The sequence below is a fragment of the Plodia interpunctella genome, chromosome 6 (assembly GCF_027563975.2).
Source record: "Plodia interpunctella isolate USDA-ARS_2022_Savannah chromosome 6, ilPloInte3.2, whole genome shotgun sequence".
In the NCBI taxonomy this organism is placed as follows: domain Eukaryota; kingdom Metazoa; phylum Arthropoda; class Insecta; order Lepidoptera; family Pyralidae; genus Plodia; species Plodia interpunctella.
In genome coordinates, this window is record NC_071299.1 from 7871346 (window position 1) to 7887949 (window position 16604).

General features: G+C 33.9%; 2 protein-coding genes across 2 annotated transcripts; one reads left to right on the forward strand and one right to left on the reverse strand.

Annotated features, from left to right (window-relative positions):
* Nucleotides 1-4146: 4146 nt before the first annotated feature.
* On the forward strand, nucleotides 4147-13019 carry LOC128670735 (uncharacterized). The gene is made up of 5 exons (XM_053746680.2): nucleotides 4147-4325; nucleotides 9512-10387; nucleotides 10609-10696; nucleotides 11691-11838; nucleotides 12317-13019. The coding sequence occupies exons 1-5, from the start codon at nucleotides 4293-4295 to the stop codon at nucleotides 12471-12473; spliced, it is 1302 nt and encodes a 433-aa protein (XP_053602655.1). The 5' UTR covers nucleotides 4147-4292; the 3' UTR covers nucleotides 12474-13019.
* Nucleotides 13003-16146, reverse strand: Dera (Deoxyribose-phosphate aldolase). The gene is made up of 6 exons (XM_053746681.1): nucleotides 15993-16146; nucleotides 15706-15899; nucleotides 15184-15334; nucleotides 14649-14878; nucleotides 14238-14384; nucleotides 13003-13994 (listed from the first exon to the last, which is right to left on the reverse strand). The coding sequence occupies exons 1-6, from the start codon at nucleotides 16018-16020 to the stop codon at nucleotides 13830-13832; spliced, it is 915 nt and encodes a 304-aa protein (XP_053602656.1). The 5' UTR covers nucleotides 16021-16146; the 3' UTR covers nucleotides 13003-13829.
* Nucleotides 16147-16604: the final 458 nt, after the last annotated feature.

Consider the following 16604-nt stretch of genomic DNA (forward strand, 5'->3'; position numbering starts at 1 on the left):
AGTAACCGCTCGGATATAAGCGTGCAATATTATTTTGCCCTCAGCTACCTAGCGCAATGAATCGATTCACGCCTGGGCTAAATCGAATCGAAGGACGTTCTTATGTAATCTAAAGATAAACTCGATTCCGATGGTGTCTGTAATGATTATTATTTGTAATCGTAGTCACGACGTGTCTGATTATGATTATACATGGGTTTTCCTTATTGTCCTGCGTACCTACTTTATATGGGTGGGTTCCGTCCGACGTAGCTACAAAGTACTTAGGTGCATACATGTAATATTCTTTGTTCTGGTAATATTTAATTTCTTGAATATTCATCGGGACCGAAGTCATATGTCTGCTTTGAACGTTCGTGATTCTTTGGCAAAAACGTTATAAAATTTTCAATTAAAAGATAGCTCGGAAAAGGATAGGACTAATCCCGAATCGAAGTGATAACAATTATATATACCTAATTATATTTTTTTTTCATGCATATTGACAGCGGAAAATAATCGGAGCCTATGATTTGGTACGAACACAAAATACCTACCTACCTACATAGAAACAAAAACGATACATACTGTTTTTGTTTCTATATTTATTTATATGAGTAAATTATACCACATCAAACCCAATCCATATATTTTTTGCTGTTGTCGGTCAAACCCAAAAGCCTCATTCGGATATTTATTCTCTTCATTTGAAGGAGTATTGTCTCTTTCCTTAAGATATTCGCTCCGTCTGTAATGTAAGTAGTGTTACCTATTCATTATGGTAGGTAGATAATAAGTTACAAAGGAATACAAAGAAGACAAATGACATAGCGTTTTTGCTCTATTCGAATTCAGTCGTGTCGTGAACCTCTTTCCAGGACGTTTTAAACTGTTCAATTTCAGACCAAAACCAAAACTGTACAATTTCTAGAAGGCTGATACAAGATTTTTTGAAAGTCTAGTTTTGGTCGGGCTATAGCCATGCGGCGTGCGCCTATGAGGGCGTTGACCACGGATCTTTATTTATTGCTATTAGTATCCAAAATGCTTTATTCGGCGACTAATCGCGAGACAATAAAAAATTTCCTAACGGTACTAATCACAGTCTATTATCTACTCTATGCCTGCCTTGAACTAGAAAAGCAGTAACAATATGCAATTTGCAGTCGGTACCTGATTAAATCAACTTGTTACATCTTCGTTCTTGGTGCCTATTTGTCACGGAATTAAGATTGTAACTTGATAGTGTCTAATAACATTTTTTTGTTGTTTGAAAATCGGTCTTCCATTGCAGACCTCTTACAGCAACACTGTTAAATAATGCCGGATTTTTCAGCGGATGCATTATTGTGATATTCTTTCGCTTCTTTTTAGAGCTATATTTCACTCGAAACATAACTTTTAGATCATCTGAAAAAGGAAGTAAAATTCATATTCATATTATTTATTCGCCAACCAAGTGTTACAATGATCTTAAAGTAATTACAATTAGTGCTTATAACTTAGTCACCTTTTACAGATATTGCGAAATTTAGATGCATCTGTAATATTAGGTACCTACTGTGATGGAAGTCGGATACCTAGTAAGGTAGCAGATAAGATTAATATTAGTTTAATAAGCTTGACGTAGGAATATAACAACAAAGTAATTATATGCGTACTTATTCGTTATGAGATGAAGATCTCATGTATACCGGCCGTTAAGGTTCTAGCAGACACGACACGCTAAAATATTCTATGCTCATAAAAATATGTATGCTGTTATTTGGCAACTACTCTACAAGAGCAAGCATGTAGTCGTGGTTGCTCTTGTAGAGTAGATTTAAGTAAATTATTCGCTTTTCAATATTTCTTTTATCTATGGCTTTTCAAAACTTATCAAAATGTTCATTTTTAAGTTGTTAATTGCTTATTGCGTCGCGTTATATAGGTAGGTACTTACGTAGGTATCTATCTACTTTAGAAATTCCAGTGCGTTTGACCTCTATCTAGTTTGGCCTGATGGAAAGCATTGATGAGGTGTAAAATGTTATACGCAAGCTCACACAATGCTTATTCACTTCTGCCTCGAAGGCAAATTGTAGAAGGTACTTACTTATTCCCTAAATCGTATTATTCGGGAAATGTCGATGCAGGGAGATAAGTATGATAGCCGCATAGTAAATGCAAAAGTGTGTTTGTGTATTCATTTTGATCATAAATATAAACGCTATTACTTCACTCTTTATCTATTCGAACAATTTTAATGAAATTCCGAAAACCTATGAGTCTTCTACTTACATACAAACTCGTATAGATACTAAGTCACTCTGAAAAAATCTTATTCCCGGGATAAATTCAGGCGAAGCAGAGGGAAAAAGGAAGTAGTTAAATAAAACAGGTGTGTTATAACCTTTAGCGACCGCAGTCGACCGTCATTGTGTGGTCAAGTACGTGGGTGTTTGGAAGCATTAACTTCCCACAAATCTGCTCGCGCCATACATAATGCGCGGAAGTTTAGGAAGCAGGTAGATCTTGATTGATGAGATCGAAATGAGCGGACCTCTGCCTTTGCTTAGGTATTAGATCAAGTAGATAGATATTTATAGTACCTATTATTATTTGTTTATTTAACATTATTACAATATTTTAAGGGGCACTTAGAGCGTAGGTTTTTTTCTAAAAGTCAACCATCATTTTCATAAGATAGCCAGATGCATAATCATAATCAGTAGGTCATATATAGGCATAATATATGATTTTTATTGGTACATTTATTTATGTACCTATCATTTAAGTATGTATTTATTTACAATGTAATATTTTACACCCGTCCGTAAATACGTCTCCAACCTTGTTGCACATTAATTGTCTATTCCAATAAAATAGGTACTTACTTCTAAGCTTACTTACAATACAATCAAAATCTCTATTAAATCTCTGTTCCAATTTTATTTAAAATTTTATTGAATAATGCCAAATAAGACACTAACCATGAGATATGATTTATGTAAGTACAAGTGATATTATTTTCTGTCATCATTATTTAAAAACTGAAACAGGAAATGTTTATGTTACGGCTAAACGCCGAAATGTGGTTGCCATCTAGGTCTAGCGGCTAGAACTACTAAGTTCAGGGATTAAAGATACATTAGGTATACGTTAGCTCATTGTAAAGTGTAACTACCTACCTATAAGGTATACATAATTAAAACTACGTATCGTAAATAAGTTAGCCATGAAATTGACCGGCTTAAAGGAAAGGAAGGACAAGAAACTTGACTCATATTTCTCTGAAGTGACATTTGTACACAATGTCTTTATGACCGAACGTGTTGTGTGTTTATGTTTATTCTGGTCATTACCACGACTTTGCATTGAACTTTTGGAAGCAGATTATTTAACAGTTGTTAGCGGAAATAAAAAATAACCTAGTTATTTATATAAGCTTTACAAAAAAATTAAAAGATTTTGGAGAAGCATGACCTAGATTAGTTTGCCCTTTCATTAAAAGTAAAGTGTATAGGTATTGTATTGAGAAATGGATTAGATTGTAACCACCTTTAATCTAATTAACCCAGTGAAAAGAATCCCTCCTAACTAAACTAATAAGTACCTACTTAAGTAAGTTCTTAATTAGATATTTTTTTTCTTAGTAAATTATGTAGGTACCCACATACTAACTGTATTATATAGTATACGGAAATTACGAAGTTAAATAAAGCACAGACGCATTTACGATTAATATTATAGATAGGTATACCAGTTTTCAAGAGAAATTTGATAATTAAAGCATACCTACTTATGCTACTTATGGGCATTTATTGGGATTTAAAAAAGTAAAAAATAAAAAATGCGAAAATATTTATTTGATTGAGTCTATGAAATACTTTCCGTAATTTCGCCTACAATAAACTTTTTTGACAGTTGGTCGAGATGACACAAGATTTGCCACTCGACTTATTCGACGCACTTTTTCCATCCCGATAAAAACTTTTTAATTAAATGTTTTAAGCAAAGACTTAGACAATGTAGTGTCTGTGATAATTTCATGCATGGATGGCTTTTAAAATTATGATGAGGGCAGTATTAGCATTATCTAACTTTTGTAAAACAAAACAACATTGTTGGATTGAATTTTATATTCTGTACATAGTAGCGATGTTATATAAATGCGAATTAAGCCAGAGATCGGGTCCATTATTACGAACTGCGGGGACTGCGCGGGCGCATTGCAGACGGGGACTCTGTCTGGTGTAACTGTCTCGGAAAAGTATTAAAGTGGTGTGACAAAAATATCGAGACTGAACATCGTAGTGAAATAAAGTTGGTAAATGACGAGCAAGATGTGGCGGCTGTTAACTTTGGTAAGTACTGCAACAACACAAAATAGGTTCAAATTTTATGTTAGGCACATAGTTATTTTAGTTTAGAGTTTAGGTGATTGAAAACAACAAAAAAAAAAATTGATAATTATTATTATTTATTTACATCAAGAAATTGAAATAATTACTTACATTGGTTTAGTTTTCGGAAATAATAAAATAAATTAATGAAATGAACCACGCCCAAGCTTGCAGACAAGCTTTGCATTGTTACTGTTAAACACAGTACATCTATATACGCACTATTTAGGTAGGTACTTATTATTTTGTAGAGTTTAGACCTAACCTACCGCTACATATCTAACCTACTAATATTCAATAGATACTGTTTAATTACATCAGTCTTCAAAGCCAAAGTAGGTAAACCAATTTTCAGATAACTACACTTTTCGTAGATTCAAATTGTTGATTAAGTTTCTTATTAAATTCTAATTTCTCTATTTCAATTAACAACCCATTGGTGTTTACAATGTGTCTTAAATTTCAACAGAAATTGTATAGCTCTTTTTTACGTCCCTTTTAATTAACGAACTTGAATTTTTAAGGGCATGTCAAACTTGACAATTTCTCCACGATTCGTTGGTTTATCTTATTAGCTTCACTTTCATTTCAATATCGTATAATAGTTGAGAAAGAGTTCATTATGACTATAATGCTGCGTAAAATGGCTATTGCGATCCCATAACGACCTTATTGGATAATCTGCTGCAACCGTGTTTTAGGGAAAGCATCTAGATTTAGGTAAGTACCCGATATCCATGAAATTAAGGATATTTATTATCGGAAGGGCTTCCGTGGGTTATTAAGTATCTCCTATTATGGACCCATAAGTTCCAGTAGGGTTGTGACTTGATAAGGACCGGTATCTTTTATGATTTTTCATATTTTATTTATTTGATTTAATATTGTGCCATCCGAATCGTAATATACTCAAAATGTGTATATCTGCACAGTTAATAGCACAACAAGCCTCTCAAAATTATTACAAATTCGCCTATATTACCTATGACATAAATCCATGTAGGATAACTTGACATGTGGTTGACTGTACATGTAAAAATTATCGAAGTATGAAACAGAAAAAAGGAAGGATACTTTAGTGTTGTTACGTTAGTACCTTCACACCACAGGTTTGCACTATGATAACCTATTTAGCTAATTTAATCAGGCACGTACCCTACCTACTATCTTCCTAGATGATAATAATGAAGCCAACCACAACCCCACAACCCTGCGAAATACCTACTTCCGGTTCAGATGTTTACCTCCCTTCAGCCTCTACTAGGCAAAATGTATAGAGAAAATTCTAATGGTCGATTAGGATTTGGTCTAGTAGGCGTCTAGCCCAAAATAGCACCAATTAATGTTTGTATTTTATGTTAGTTAAATCTGTATTCTGTTATGTTTAATAACTTCGCTATTTATAGAATTAACTTAACTAATTCCTTATATGTTTCGGCACTCCAATAAATGAAAACATATTGCTTTACTTACATAACTATCTATTACTAGTAAGTAGCTGCTATAGATTATATACTTACATAGAAGTGCAGTACCACACCCTGATAGAAATAAACAAATGCTATTGGCTTATTTCAAATCCGTTTTGTCATTTTTCTTAGGGAAAACAAATAAAATTAGCTAAAACTTTCGTATTTATAAGGAAGTAGGATAAAAATATCTTCATTAATTATATTACTAAAGTTTTGCTATTTTATAAACAGAACAGATAACAAACAGCTGCAGTGCCACTATCGATTACAGTCTGTGGTTGTAGATAGATATAGCCTAACTTTCTTAGGACTAGAAAGTCAATAGGAAGTACAAGTGCGACAGACCGACACTAAACTTCAATAAACAAGTTTTAGCATACGGTAATATATACATATTTTATTACCTCCTTGATTTCAGCTTACGTAGGATTTTCAGGAAACACTCGTCTTAGGTCGAATGTTTATGCGTTAATCGAGAAAGGTAGTATTAACTATTAAGTACTAACAGAAAGGTTAGGATAAACTTATTTGATTAAAGAATCAATGATTTAAAAAGTTAAATCATCGAATAGTGTTTATTACTTTTTACATAGTGCAGTGCAGTTAACATTTTAAGTTTTTATTGCCTTTTCAATGGCCACTGGCCTTCTCTGTGGATGGATAAGGAGGACATACACGCGACTGTGTGCTGTGCATAATCCTCCACGCGGGCCCAATGCGGATTTGTGGCCAAAAACGTAACGTACCTTCCGAAACTACTATCTCGTGATCGAAAATTGTTTTACCATCACCGAGCTTTTCAAGACTCTGAAAATAGAAAGATGTCTCTGCCAAGCAGAGGGTTAGGAACCAAGGGTTACCCCGAGTCGATAAGTTTGAAAAGTCTGTCTGTGGCATCTTAATTCCCAAACTCGGCAAAACTAATCAACTGTTATTTTTTATATTTTATCTTATTTCAACGCTGTATTACCTATAAGGAGTCGACGTTTGTGGCGTTCGCAAAAAATGTTTTGGGTAATGGTAGGTACAGTGTAGAATTTTCAAAGACAAAAAACTTACTTGTACAAAGTCAGGTGTAAAGAGTTTAACTTTATATCTTCTCTCTTGGTTTATACTGTGGAAGTCTCAAACATAATATTGGGGTATTATAAACAATTTATTAGTTCCAGTTTCAATTTCAAAGCCAAGTTGAATCAACCCGTGACAAATGTTCCGATAGCAGCGAAAGTGTAATAAAATATGAAAGGAAATCGTTCGTTGACTTTGGTTATAATTCTCTGGATCTGTGAAGTAACTGGTGCACCTAATAAATTAATTCATTGTTTAATTTAAATATTCATTTTGTGACGATAATATTTTTTTTTGCCCTGATCTGTTAGCTACATACCTATACGTATGTAAGTTTATGACCTCTTCATCTTCTTCAATAGGCAGTAAAGAATCTAAGTGTGTACGTAATAGTACTTATTCGTTTTTAGGAACGTCTAAAAACTTTGCCATTACCACGGAAGCAGATTGTTTTGTTATTAATTAGCGTATTAAATGAATAAAATAACTTTGCATTATACAAAATTCTGACATCAACGAAGTATATATTTTATGTATTATGTATTTTACTATTAATTATGTATTATTATGTATCTTAGTCTGAAAACCATTTCTTAAAAACCCTTCAATTGTCTTGGTTACGTGTAATTGGTCAAAAGATTTAACGATGTGACTAGGAAGGTGCCTGCTACGACGACGGCAGGGTGAAGAAACTAATGAGCTGAGCTTAGAGTAATATGTGGAGCAATAAAATAAATGTTCTGAGTAACTAAAGTTCATTATACTTATGTTGATAAAGATCATGCATATAAAAATGCATATCAAATACAAATATTTTACTAGCCAAGCCAATTACACATCGTAATACATATAACACGATTCCGTAAGATTACTTATAAATAAATATATAAAAAACCACTTTGTGGTTTGTTATTATTGTTATTTTGAGTAGGTAACCCACATAATCTTAACAATTGATGGTGTAAACAATCGCGTAATTGTACAAAAACTTTACTTATTTGTATATTATAAAAACAGTTTTATTTTTGATAACATCTACCTATAGATTCAACCTAAACGTAACTTCCAATTTTAATATTTCCTCGATATTATATGTAGTGTTAGGTACAGTGTAGGTAATTATTGACGCAATAGCAATTAATATTTCATTAAAGGTTGATATAATACTGCTCGACTGATTTATTATTCATAGAATAATGGGAAATAATTAAGATGGCTCATAATAATCGTGTCCTATCTAAAATTAGGTAAGTACTTATTTACTTACATACCTGTAATTCAAAGTTTTTTATACGTTTTATATTTTGATAATTATTGAAATTAATTTTGATAAGGCTTTAATCGTAAAAGAAAAACAAAAAATGACGACGAACGGAACCCTTTGGAAATACATATACTTAGATAGGTATCCACTACGTATCTATATGTAAATCTTGGATGAAGTCAAAACTCGATTTGATCAAATCCACAAACGAAGTGTAACAAAGAAACCACATAACATCTACCGACACAAACACGCTCGAAATAGGTACCATCTTTCTGGGACAGTCGCGAAAACAATAAAATGAGCTGTCTAAAGTTCGGTCAAGTTTATCGCAGACGCCACATTGCAACATCAAAATCAAAGCGCATAAAAACTGCTTCCGTACACGGTCCATTTCTCTCCGCCATCATTTCTTTTTTTTATTATTTTGCGCCTGAACCATAAGTAGGCTGATTGCGTAACGCCTGGTAGTGTTACATGCAAGATTTTTTTCCTTTAAGACCATTCCTCTTATTATATCACGTCCACGTTTGTTCCTGATATGGAGTGAGGAAACACGCTTGATTTCCTGAAGGTAACTCAGATGTAACATTAGTATTACATAGACGTAGATATCAGTCAGCTTATTAGCTGACTACCTGACTGCTGTTTATAGTATAGCACGTGACTGGAATAACTGATAGACCAATGCAATCCAGAGATGAGTTTTCGACTAAAACATATTCCTAAAAAGTCATGCGTAAACTTTAACTTAGGTATTTTTCAATTTATTCCTATACTAGGTTTTACTTAATTTCTCATCTACCTATTCTTTGTCTTTCGTATTCCTAAATATAGGTATAATACACTTCAATGCCTATGCGAAATTTCAACAAGGATCTGTGGATAAATAAAGCGTGAAATAGATAAACTTATTTTCGCATTTATAATATTAGGATTAGGATAAATAGTATCTACCTATTCATTCATGATTTCTGTATTTTTTACAATGTAAAAACATTGTCCAGCCTATGGAGAAATCAACTCGCAACTAATTGCAAATTTATTCAAACATTCTAAACCAAAACCGCAGTAGATAATAGGTATATGAAAGACATCGATTCGATTTGGTGGATTGCTTTATACACAACTATTGTTACGCTGAATAAAATTTTTTACTATCACAACATAAGTACTTTTTTCTTTTATTACATAAAGTAACCTAATTATACATAATTGGAGATTATGCAATATCTGAATGCGAAAACGCCCGGAGTTGTTTCTTTATTATTTATCTGCGTAAATACGATACTTTTGTATCCGTATAATTAAAATACATTGTAATATAATTTAAATTGTTTCAGATGGTGACGCTCTTTCTTGCCTCTGTGGCGATAAAAGTTCCAGTGGATAATATTGAAACACATTCAGGCAATACAAATAGTACACAAGACGAGCCAGTTTACTACGCGTCCGAGGACTCCAACATCGACAGCTATCTGATCCCGCCAGACCCACACAAACCTGAGGATGTGGAACGTGACATAGTGACTCCAGCTACTTATCTCCTACCTCCTTCACTTGACAAGCAAACGAACTACTATTACACTCCTACAGAAACTGGAGACGAAGGAGAAAGCGATTGGCTCCCGATATCTGCACAGCCGCAACCTGTCCCCATAGGAAAGCAGAAACATAGAATTGGCAAGTTGCTTAATCGAGGTAAAATAGCTGTGCCGATTCCGTCCGACCATCTCGAGCCACCGAACTTGGACGCTCCTAGCGATTATGTTGTGCCAGCCCTATCAAAAGAATTGGAGCTACCCTTAGAAAATCAAAGAGAACAGTTTATTCCAGAGGCAGATTATTCTCAAATTTTGAACGCAAACCAGAAATATAGACCCACTTTAACGAAAGACGTGCCAATTTTGATAAGAATACCGAATGAACAAATTATTTCACCTCATCTCTTGCCACCACGGCTGGCACCAGCAAAATTCAAAAACCCCACTAAATTGTATCCGAAGAAATTTCCAGTACCGTTCAGGCCAGTTCCTATCCCAATAGAACAATTTGCAGAAGAAGGTTTGCCTCAGGTTCCCAGGGCGAAGCCTGTGAAACCCTTCCAGCCAATCCCCATTGACGAAATCAACTACTTGACACCTTCCGAAGAAAAACAGCGATATCTTTACGAACAAGCTGAGCTTAAACGACAATTAAAGGAAGAGGAAGCCGCCAAGGTAAAATCAACACCATATACTTTGATAATTAAATTAGCCAACCGCAATCCTTCATAATTTTTACGTGTTCATTTTGATTTGCAAAAATTTCATTTAATTTTCCCGTGATGAAATCTTTGGCTTCAACATAACAAGAGCAAAAATTTTATATGCATAGGTATAAGTAAAATACATTACATTGTATAATAGAAAATAATGATATGAATAATACTTACTTTCAGCAACATAGTTCCGCGGTGGAGCCACATGGCAGCAGCGACGCGCCGGAACAAGAAACTTCAGCCACCCTGCACAGATACCCCGCCAGTAGTATGTACCTCTATATTCCGTTCAGTCATAGATGCCCAGTACGACTAGTATTTGCCTAGTATTTGTCCAAATATTCAGGCTTTGCGCCCGACTGTTTGGGAAGACTCTGGGCGTAAACCCATCTCTGGTTACATTACACTATACAGTTTCTCTAATTGCAACTGCATTCATAACAGCCATGTGTTTGTATTAAAGTTTTAAAACAGAAATAATACAAAATACTGTATTTTAAATCTGAATGGGACAAACAAAATACAAAATGTGTCTGAAAAATAGAAGTTCAATTTGATTCTTAATCCTTACATATTATAAAACAGTCCCTCTGCCGCGTCTGTCTGTCTATTCGCAATAAACTCTACTGCACGAATTTTCATGTAGTTTTCACCAATAGATAATGTGATTCCTGACGAAGGTTTAGGTGTATAATTGATTATTTTTACCAGAGCGAAGTCGGGACCGGCCGCTAGTTAAATATTAAAAACTCTAATTGACGATAAATAAAACTATTTTCTGATAATCACATAAGTACCAAAGTTATATTAAATAAATTACTTAACATGTTTTAATAATTAATTGTCAAGACAATTTCTCCTAATTTGTAAGGCTCTTAGACTTAAGACACAAACAAAATTGTGTGTGCACACTCAAAACTAATTGCAATTAGTTTAACTACATATTCGATTACACTTTACGATATTTATTTATTTTCGATTGACCTTTCAATGTTGTTTAAAATCAGATCAAATTTGAGACGGGCATGTGGTATAGAAACCTTGACACCAGGTTGTAAAGATCGATTGTCTATTGTAATTTATAACCTACTCGATAAGACAGACTGGACATTATGTGTCTACTTTTTGTGCACACAGGATCGGCTAACAACGAGGGAACTCCTCAACGTTACTGGACATGAATTTATTTGTCACATGTTGTACGAACAAGTTGTTCTGATGACAATTTAAGCTTGCGTCAAAAATGTAATTTTGTTTTTCAGGGCCAGCCCCGCTTAGGCAACAGGCGTCTGCTCCGTCGAACCAGAACGAGAGTGGCGCTCCACCCCCTTCAGACGACCGCACGGAGTTCCGCATGCACGGCATGAAGGGACCTCACAGCTACCAGTTTGGTTACGACACTGGCAAAGGGTTAGTATTATTGGAAGAACAGAATCCTCGCAAAGCAGTAAATAGTTTGGTAGATCTGTGATCTAAGCTCTGGCTGGCCCAATTCCCCCCCCAAATTTTGAAGGTTAAAAAGAATTTCTGCATTTACAGAAAATAATTGGCTACTTTCCAACTAGTCAAATCAGACTTTTCTTTTGTTTTGGAGTCAAAATGCATTCCAAATATAATTTAATGAGAATGAAAAATATAAATTATGTAATAAAAAAAACTGATCAATTAAAGAGTCTGCTTGGTTATTTAAATACCCAGTCAAGTAGCCAAATTACAAACATCGAAATAAAAAAAAAAGTGATGAACTTCGATTGTGTGAGGATCGGGACCAAGATTGTGGATTCGAATCCCACGGGAAATTGAAATATTAGGTCCTGTGCGAAACTGCGGACTGAGATGCCGTTAGGTGATTAAAAATTGGCTCATTACAATTTCCATGTTGTTTCAGTAAAAACCGTCAGTTTCGCTACGAGGAGCGAGACAATGACGGCTCAGTCAGAGGACACTACGGCTACATGGACAAGCACGGGAAACTCCGTGTTGTTAACTATAGGGCGCATCCTGAACTCGGCTTCCAGGCTGATGCGCCCATAGAGAAGGAGTAATGGATAGCGAACTAGATATATATATCGAGCTGGACTAACTTTGTATATATTACCTATAAAGGTTTTGTAAATAACAAATATACGAGTAAGGGGTTCCATATGTTGTTGGCATGTCTTTCAAAAGTCTTAAATTATGTAGGACCCAATGTCATTAACTTATATTTACGTCGTGCTTAAATGCCTCGACCTGACTTTAGTTTGATAATAATAGTATTCGAATAGATATTTAAGTCATATAGTCGATATCTTAACATACAATGGGTGTGTGTACGGTATAAATGCGACAATAAGTTTTTGTAGTAGAAAAACTACGATGAGGAAAATTAAAAAAGACAATTGTAAAAATTATATGCATGCTCAGTGTTAGGATGAAACACTTCCACTTTTTTCGTATGTTTGTAACAATAAATATGAAACTAGGTAAGTATATTGTACAAATTGTACATATCTATAAGTAGATAAGTGTCATACTAATGTTGATAAGATGTTTTGTTATTTATGTTTTTTTTTTTTGTAACGAAACAAAAAATAAAGTATAAAAATGCAGATATGTTTTATTAAAAAATTAAAAATTTAACAAACAATAAATTTATATTTGAACACAAAAGATATAAAACGAACGATTGGTTAGAGTGTATGCTAATACATACAGGTATGTAAATGAAACATATTTAGATGTCACGTGCATATTTTAGACGTCTGCTAGACACATGCACTCTTCATTTATTTTTATTTTTGTAATATTAAAATAAAAACGTGCTTACCTACTAGCCTTTGGTTACCTATACATATTTAAGAAATCAAAAATACATTGTAAATATTATAAAAAATATAATTATGTGTATTTTAGAGTTTATATTTAATAGATTTTGTGTAATTTAATATACAACATACTGTATAAATAACGCACCTCTAATAAGTTCGTATCGTTTTACTTTGGAATGTGAAATGTAGGCACATACCTACTATACTAAATAACACACAGTTATTAAATATACATTCAATATAACATTACAAAGTTGTCAAAAAAATTACCTACAAATTCAAAAATATTAAGAGCACCAAGTTATAAACTATCCTATTCCTGTCATCTATAAAAAAGATAAAGCATACTGTAAGATAAAGTAGGTTTTTGTCTCGTTTTGGCTCGCATTATAGCATTTTACAAAATTAGATATTTTGTAAATGCTATTTATAATGACAATACATACTTTAACATAAAGTATTTTAACAGGCTATACTTATAAAACTAATTAAAATTCGTTACAAATATCCCAAAAATAGTAGAGAATATAAAACGTAAATTATGTTATATATGGCACAAAATAATGTAAAAAAAATATTCAATTAAAGAAGTTAATGAAGATTCAAACTTTTCTCCAAAACATCAAGCAAACTAGAGGCTCCGATACGGAAGAGTTTGGGGGACAGCCACTCCGGGCCCAACTCATTGTTGACCAGAACGAGCCAGTTGACCGCATCTGTTGCCGTCTTTATCCCACCAGCCGGTTTCAGCCCCACCTGGATAAAAATAAAAAATTACAAACATTCATTTATTTTGTAAATAATGTAACCAGTTTCGGTGGAATTTTACAACACAATTTTGAAGCAGGCCTTCAATCTTCAGCCAACTGGCCTGAATTTGTGTTGTTAAAAGCAACAAGATAAAAGCTTGCCTCAAAAATTACATTTCCAACATGTCCCAGAAGTTTCAGTGTCTGAGCCCAGAGTCCGCTAGTAGATAACCTATAGTAACAAAATTACCTTTTTGTTGGTCATCTTATAGTAACGGCGTATAGCTCGACACATGATCAGCCCCACAGGCAGAGTAGCATTGACAGCTTCTTTGCCGGTTGATGTCTTGATAAAGTCGGCTCCAGCAAACATTGATACCATGGATGCTTTGTAAACCTAAGACAAAACAAGAACTGTTCTAATAAACCATTAAATTTTGGAAATATGGCACCTATTTTATGACAGGCTGCCTGTCGTCAACCCCCTTTGGGAATGCGAATATTGCTTATAAACTGCCAAGGTTGAGTTTCCTGGTCGCCGCACGACATCTACGGGAGGATATAGAGTATGGTCACATTTTAAGGCTTTTACGTGTCTTTTTTAATTTATATAATTAATCAATGTATCCTATGTAACTGTAAAGAATATTCTTTGACTTACATTTTCATAAGTACCAAGTTCGCCCACCCCAAGGATAACCTTCATATGGGCTTCACCACAAGCCTCTTTCATAGTGATCACTTCATTAAACAGTTCTTCCCATTTGCCTCTGAGTACAAGGCTGCGGTCCAGGACTATATCTATTTCTTTAGCCCCATTTGAAACAGCCATTTTAATTTCATCCAGCCTTGAATTCAGAGGGTAAAGACCAGATGGAAATCCAGTAGCAACTAAAAATAACAACCTTATTTACTTTGGTGCATTTTAGAGGTAAAGCACACTTTTAGTACTATAAAAAGACATATTATAGTTATGAATACAGCTACTGATGATAAAGCATTTCAAAGACTAAAGAAAAAAACTAAATTTTTAGGCTAAACTAGGCAAGTGGTTAAATATTTTGAATAATAATGACCAACATTTTTGCTTTGTTGTGTTAAATGATATTGAAAATATGTGCTAACTACTTAAATGTATTATGATGTAATATATAATGTAATGCCTGCAAATAAATTTAATTTAATTTCATATTCACCTGAAGCTACAGGCAACTCATTAACCAAACCCATGCGTCTGATAGTAGAGTATGCATCTTGCACCCTGCTAGGATAAACACACACTGCGGCAGTTCTGATTTTCTGACCCTCCACAGTTTTGATAGTGTTTGCAGTTAGTGGATATGCAGCCTAAAATCCATAATAATTAATTAATTGAAATTGTTAATTGTTAATCTGTCTGTAAGGGGAGGCAACCACAAGACTAGTAATTGGTTATTTCATTGAAATGTACCATATGTAACAGTTATTTTTGTAATTATTTTTTAAGGGTTTTGAAGTAAACAAGTAACTTATTATTTATATTTCATAATGTATTAGATATTATGTTTGAAAAATGTTTACCCATCTGCTCGTATTATTGTTATTTTTATGTGGAAGACGATTGTATGTATGTACCGGACCATAAGACTGACGGAAAGCTTTATATTTCAATAGATACCTGGGTATCCCTGAAATTATTCGTTAACAATGTTATGATTTATGTCAAAAAATAAACTTACTTTTATACATAGCCTCTTGACGTTGGAGGGAGTGTCATCACCTGAGAGAGTAGTCAGGTCTATAACACTGATTGCTCTCAGCAGCCAAGCAGCCAGCAGATCTTTGCTACTAACTTTATTCCTCTGGAGTATTGCCTGCACTTGTGCTTCGACGCTGTTTTTGTTAATATGGATATTCTTAACGATTAAAGGATCTGTGGAAAACATGAAGATAGGTAGAATAATCCTTGCATAAAGTTTTATACCTATGTAGTAAAATTTATTTTTGGGAATAAAAATGTACTTACCAAATTTCTTAACAGTCGGATAAACCATGGCTGGCGGTTTTGTATAACAAAGATATACGAGGTGGTGTGGTGAATTAGAAAATAAATAAAAAACAAAGCAAACAGCGACAACGAGAGTTCGAAAAACAATGGAATGTAAAAAAGACGTCAAAACTTGGGTTGTTGTCAAAGTCATGTCATGTCAACACTGTCAAACTCAAAGAATGGTCTGCAAACGGCCCGGTTCGCATTTTGTTAATTAAACTAGACTTTCTCTAAAGCATAAATTCTTCTTTTCTTGTACAGCTTCATCATCATTTTGCCAACGTCAAGGTTGTAATAGCACGGTAAGTATAGTAAAAAAGGATATATTTAACAGCTGTAAGTTAAAGTCTAAATGGTCTGTGGTTAAAGTACTTAATGTTATTAGATATGTTTTATCTCGTTCTGTTAGTGTTAAGTTTTTTAAGAGGGTAGTAGAGTAAGTATTAAAGCACTGCACTACTGCCAAAGACGAAGGTTACGATGAGGAGTAAAAGTTTTCTTTGTCCCGGTTCTTCTCGTGTATTTCTAGTGCAGCGAGTTTCATATCAGATTTTTCAGATTTCGATTTTTGTACGTCAACAGAGGCTG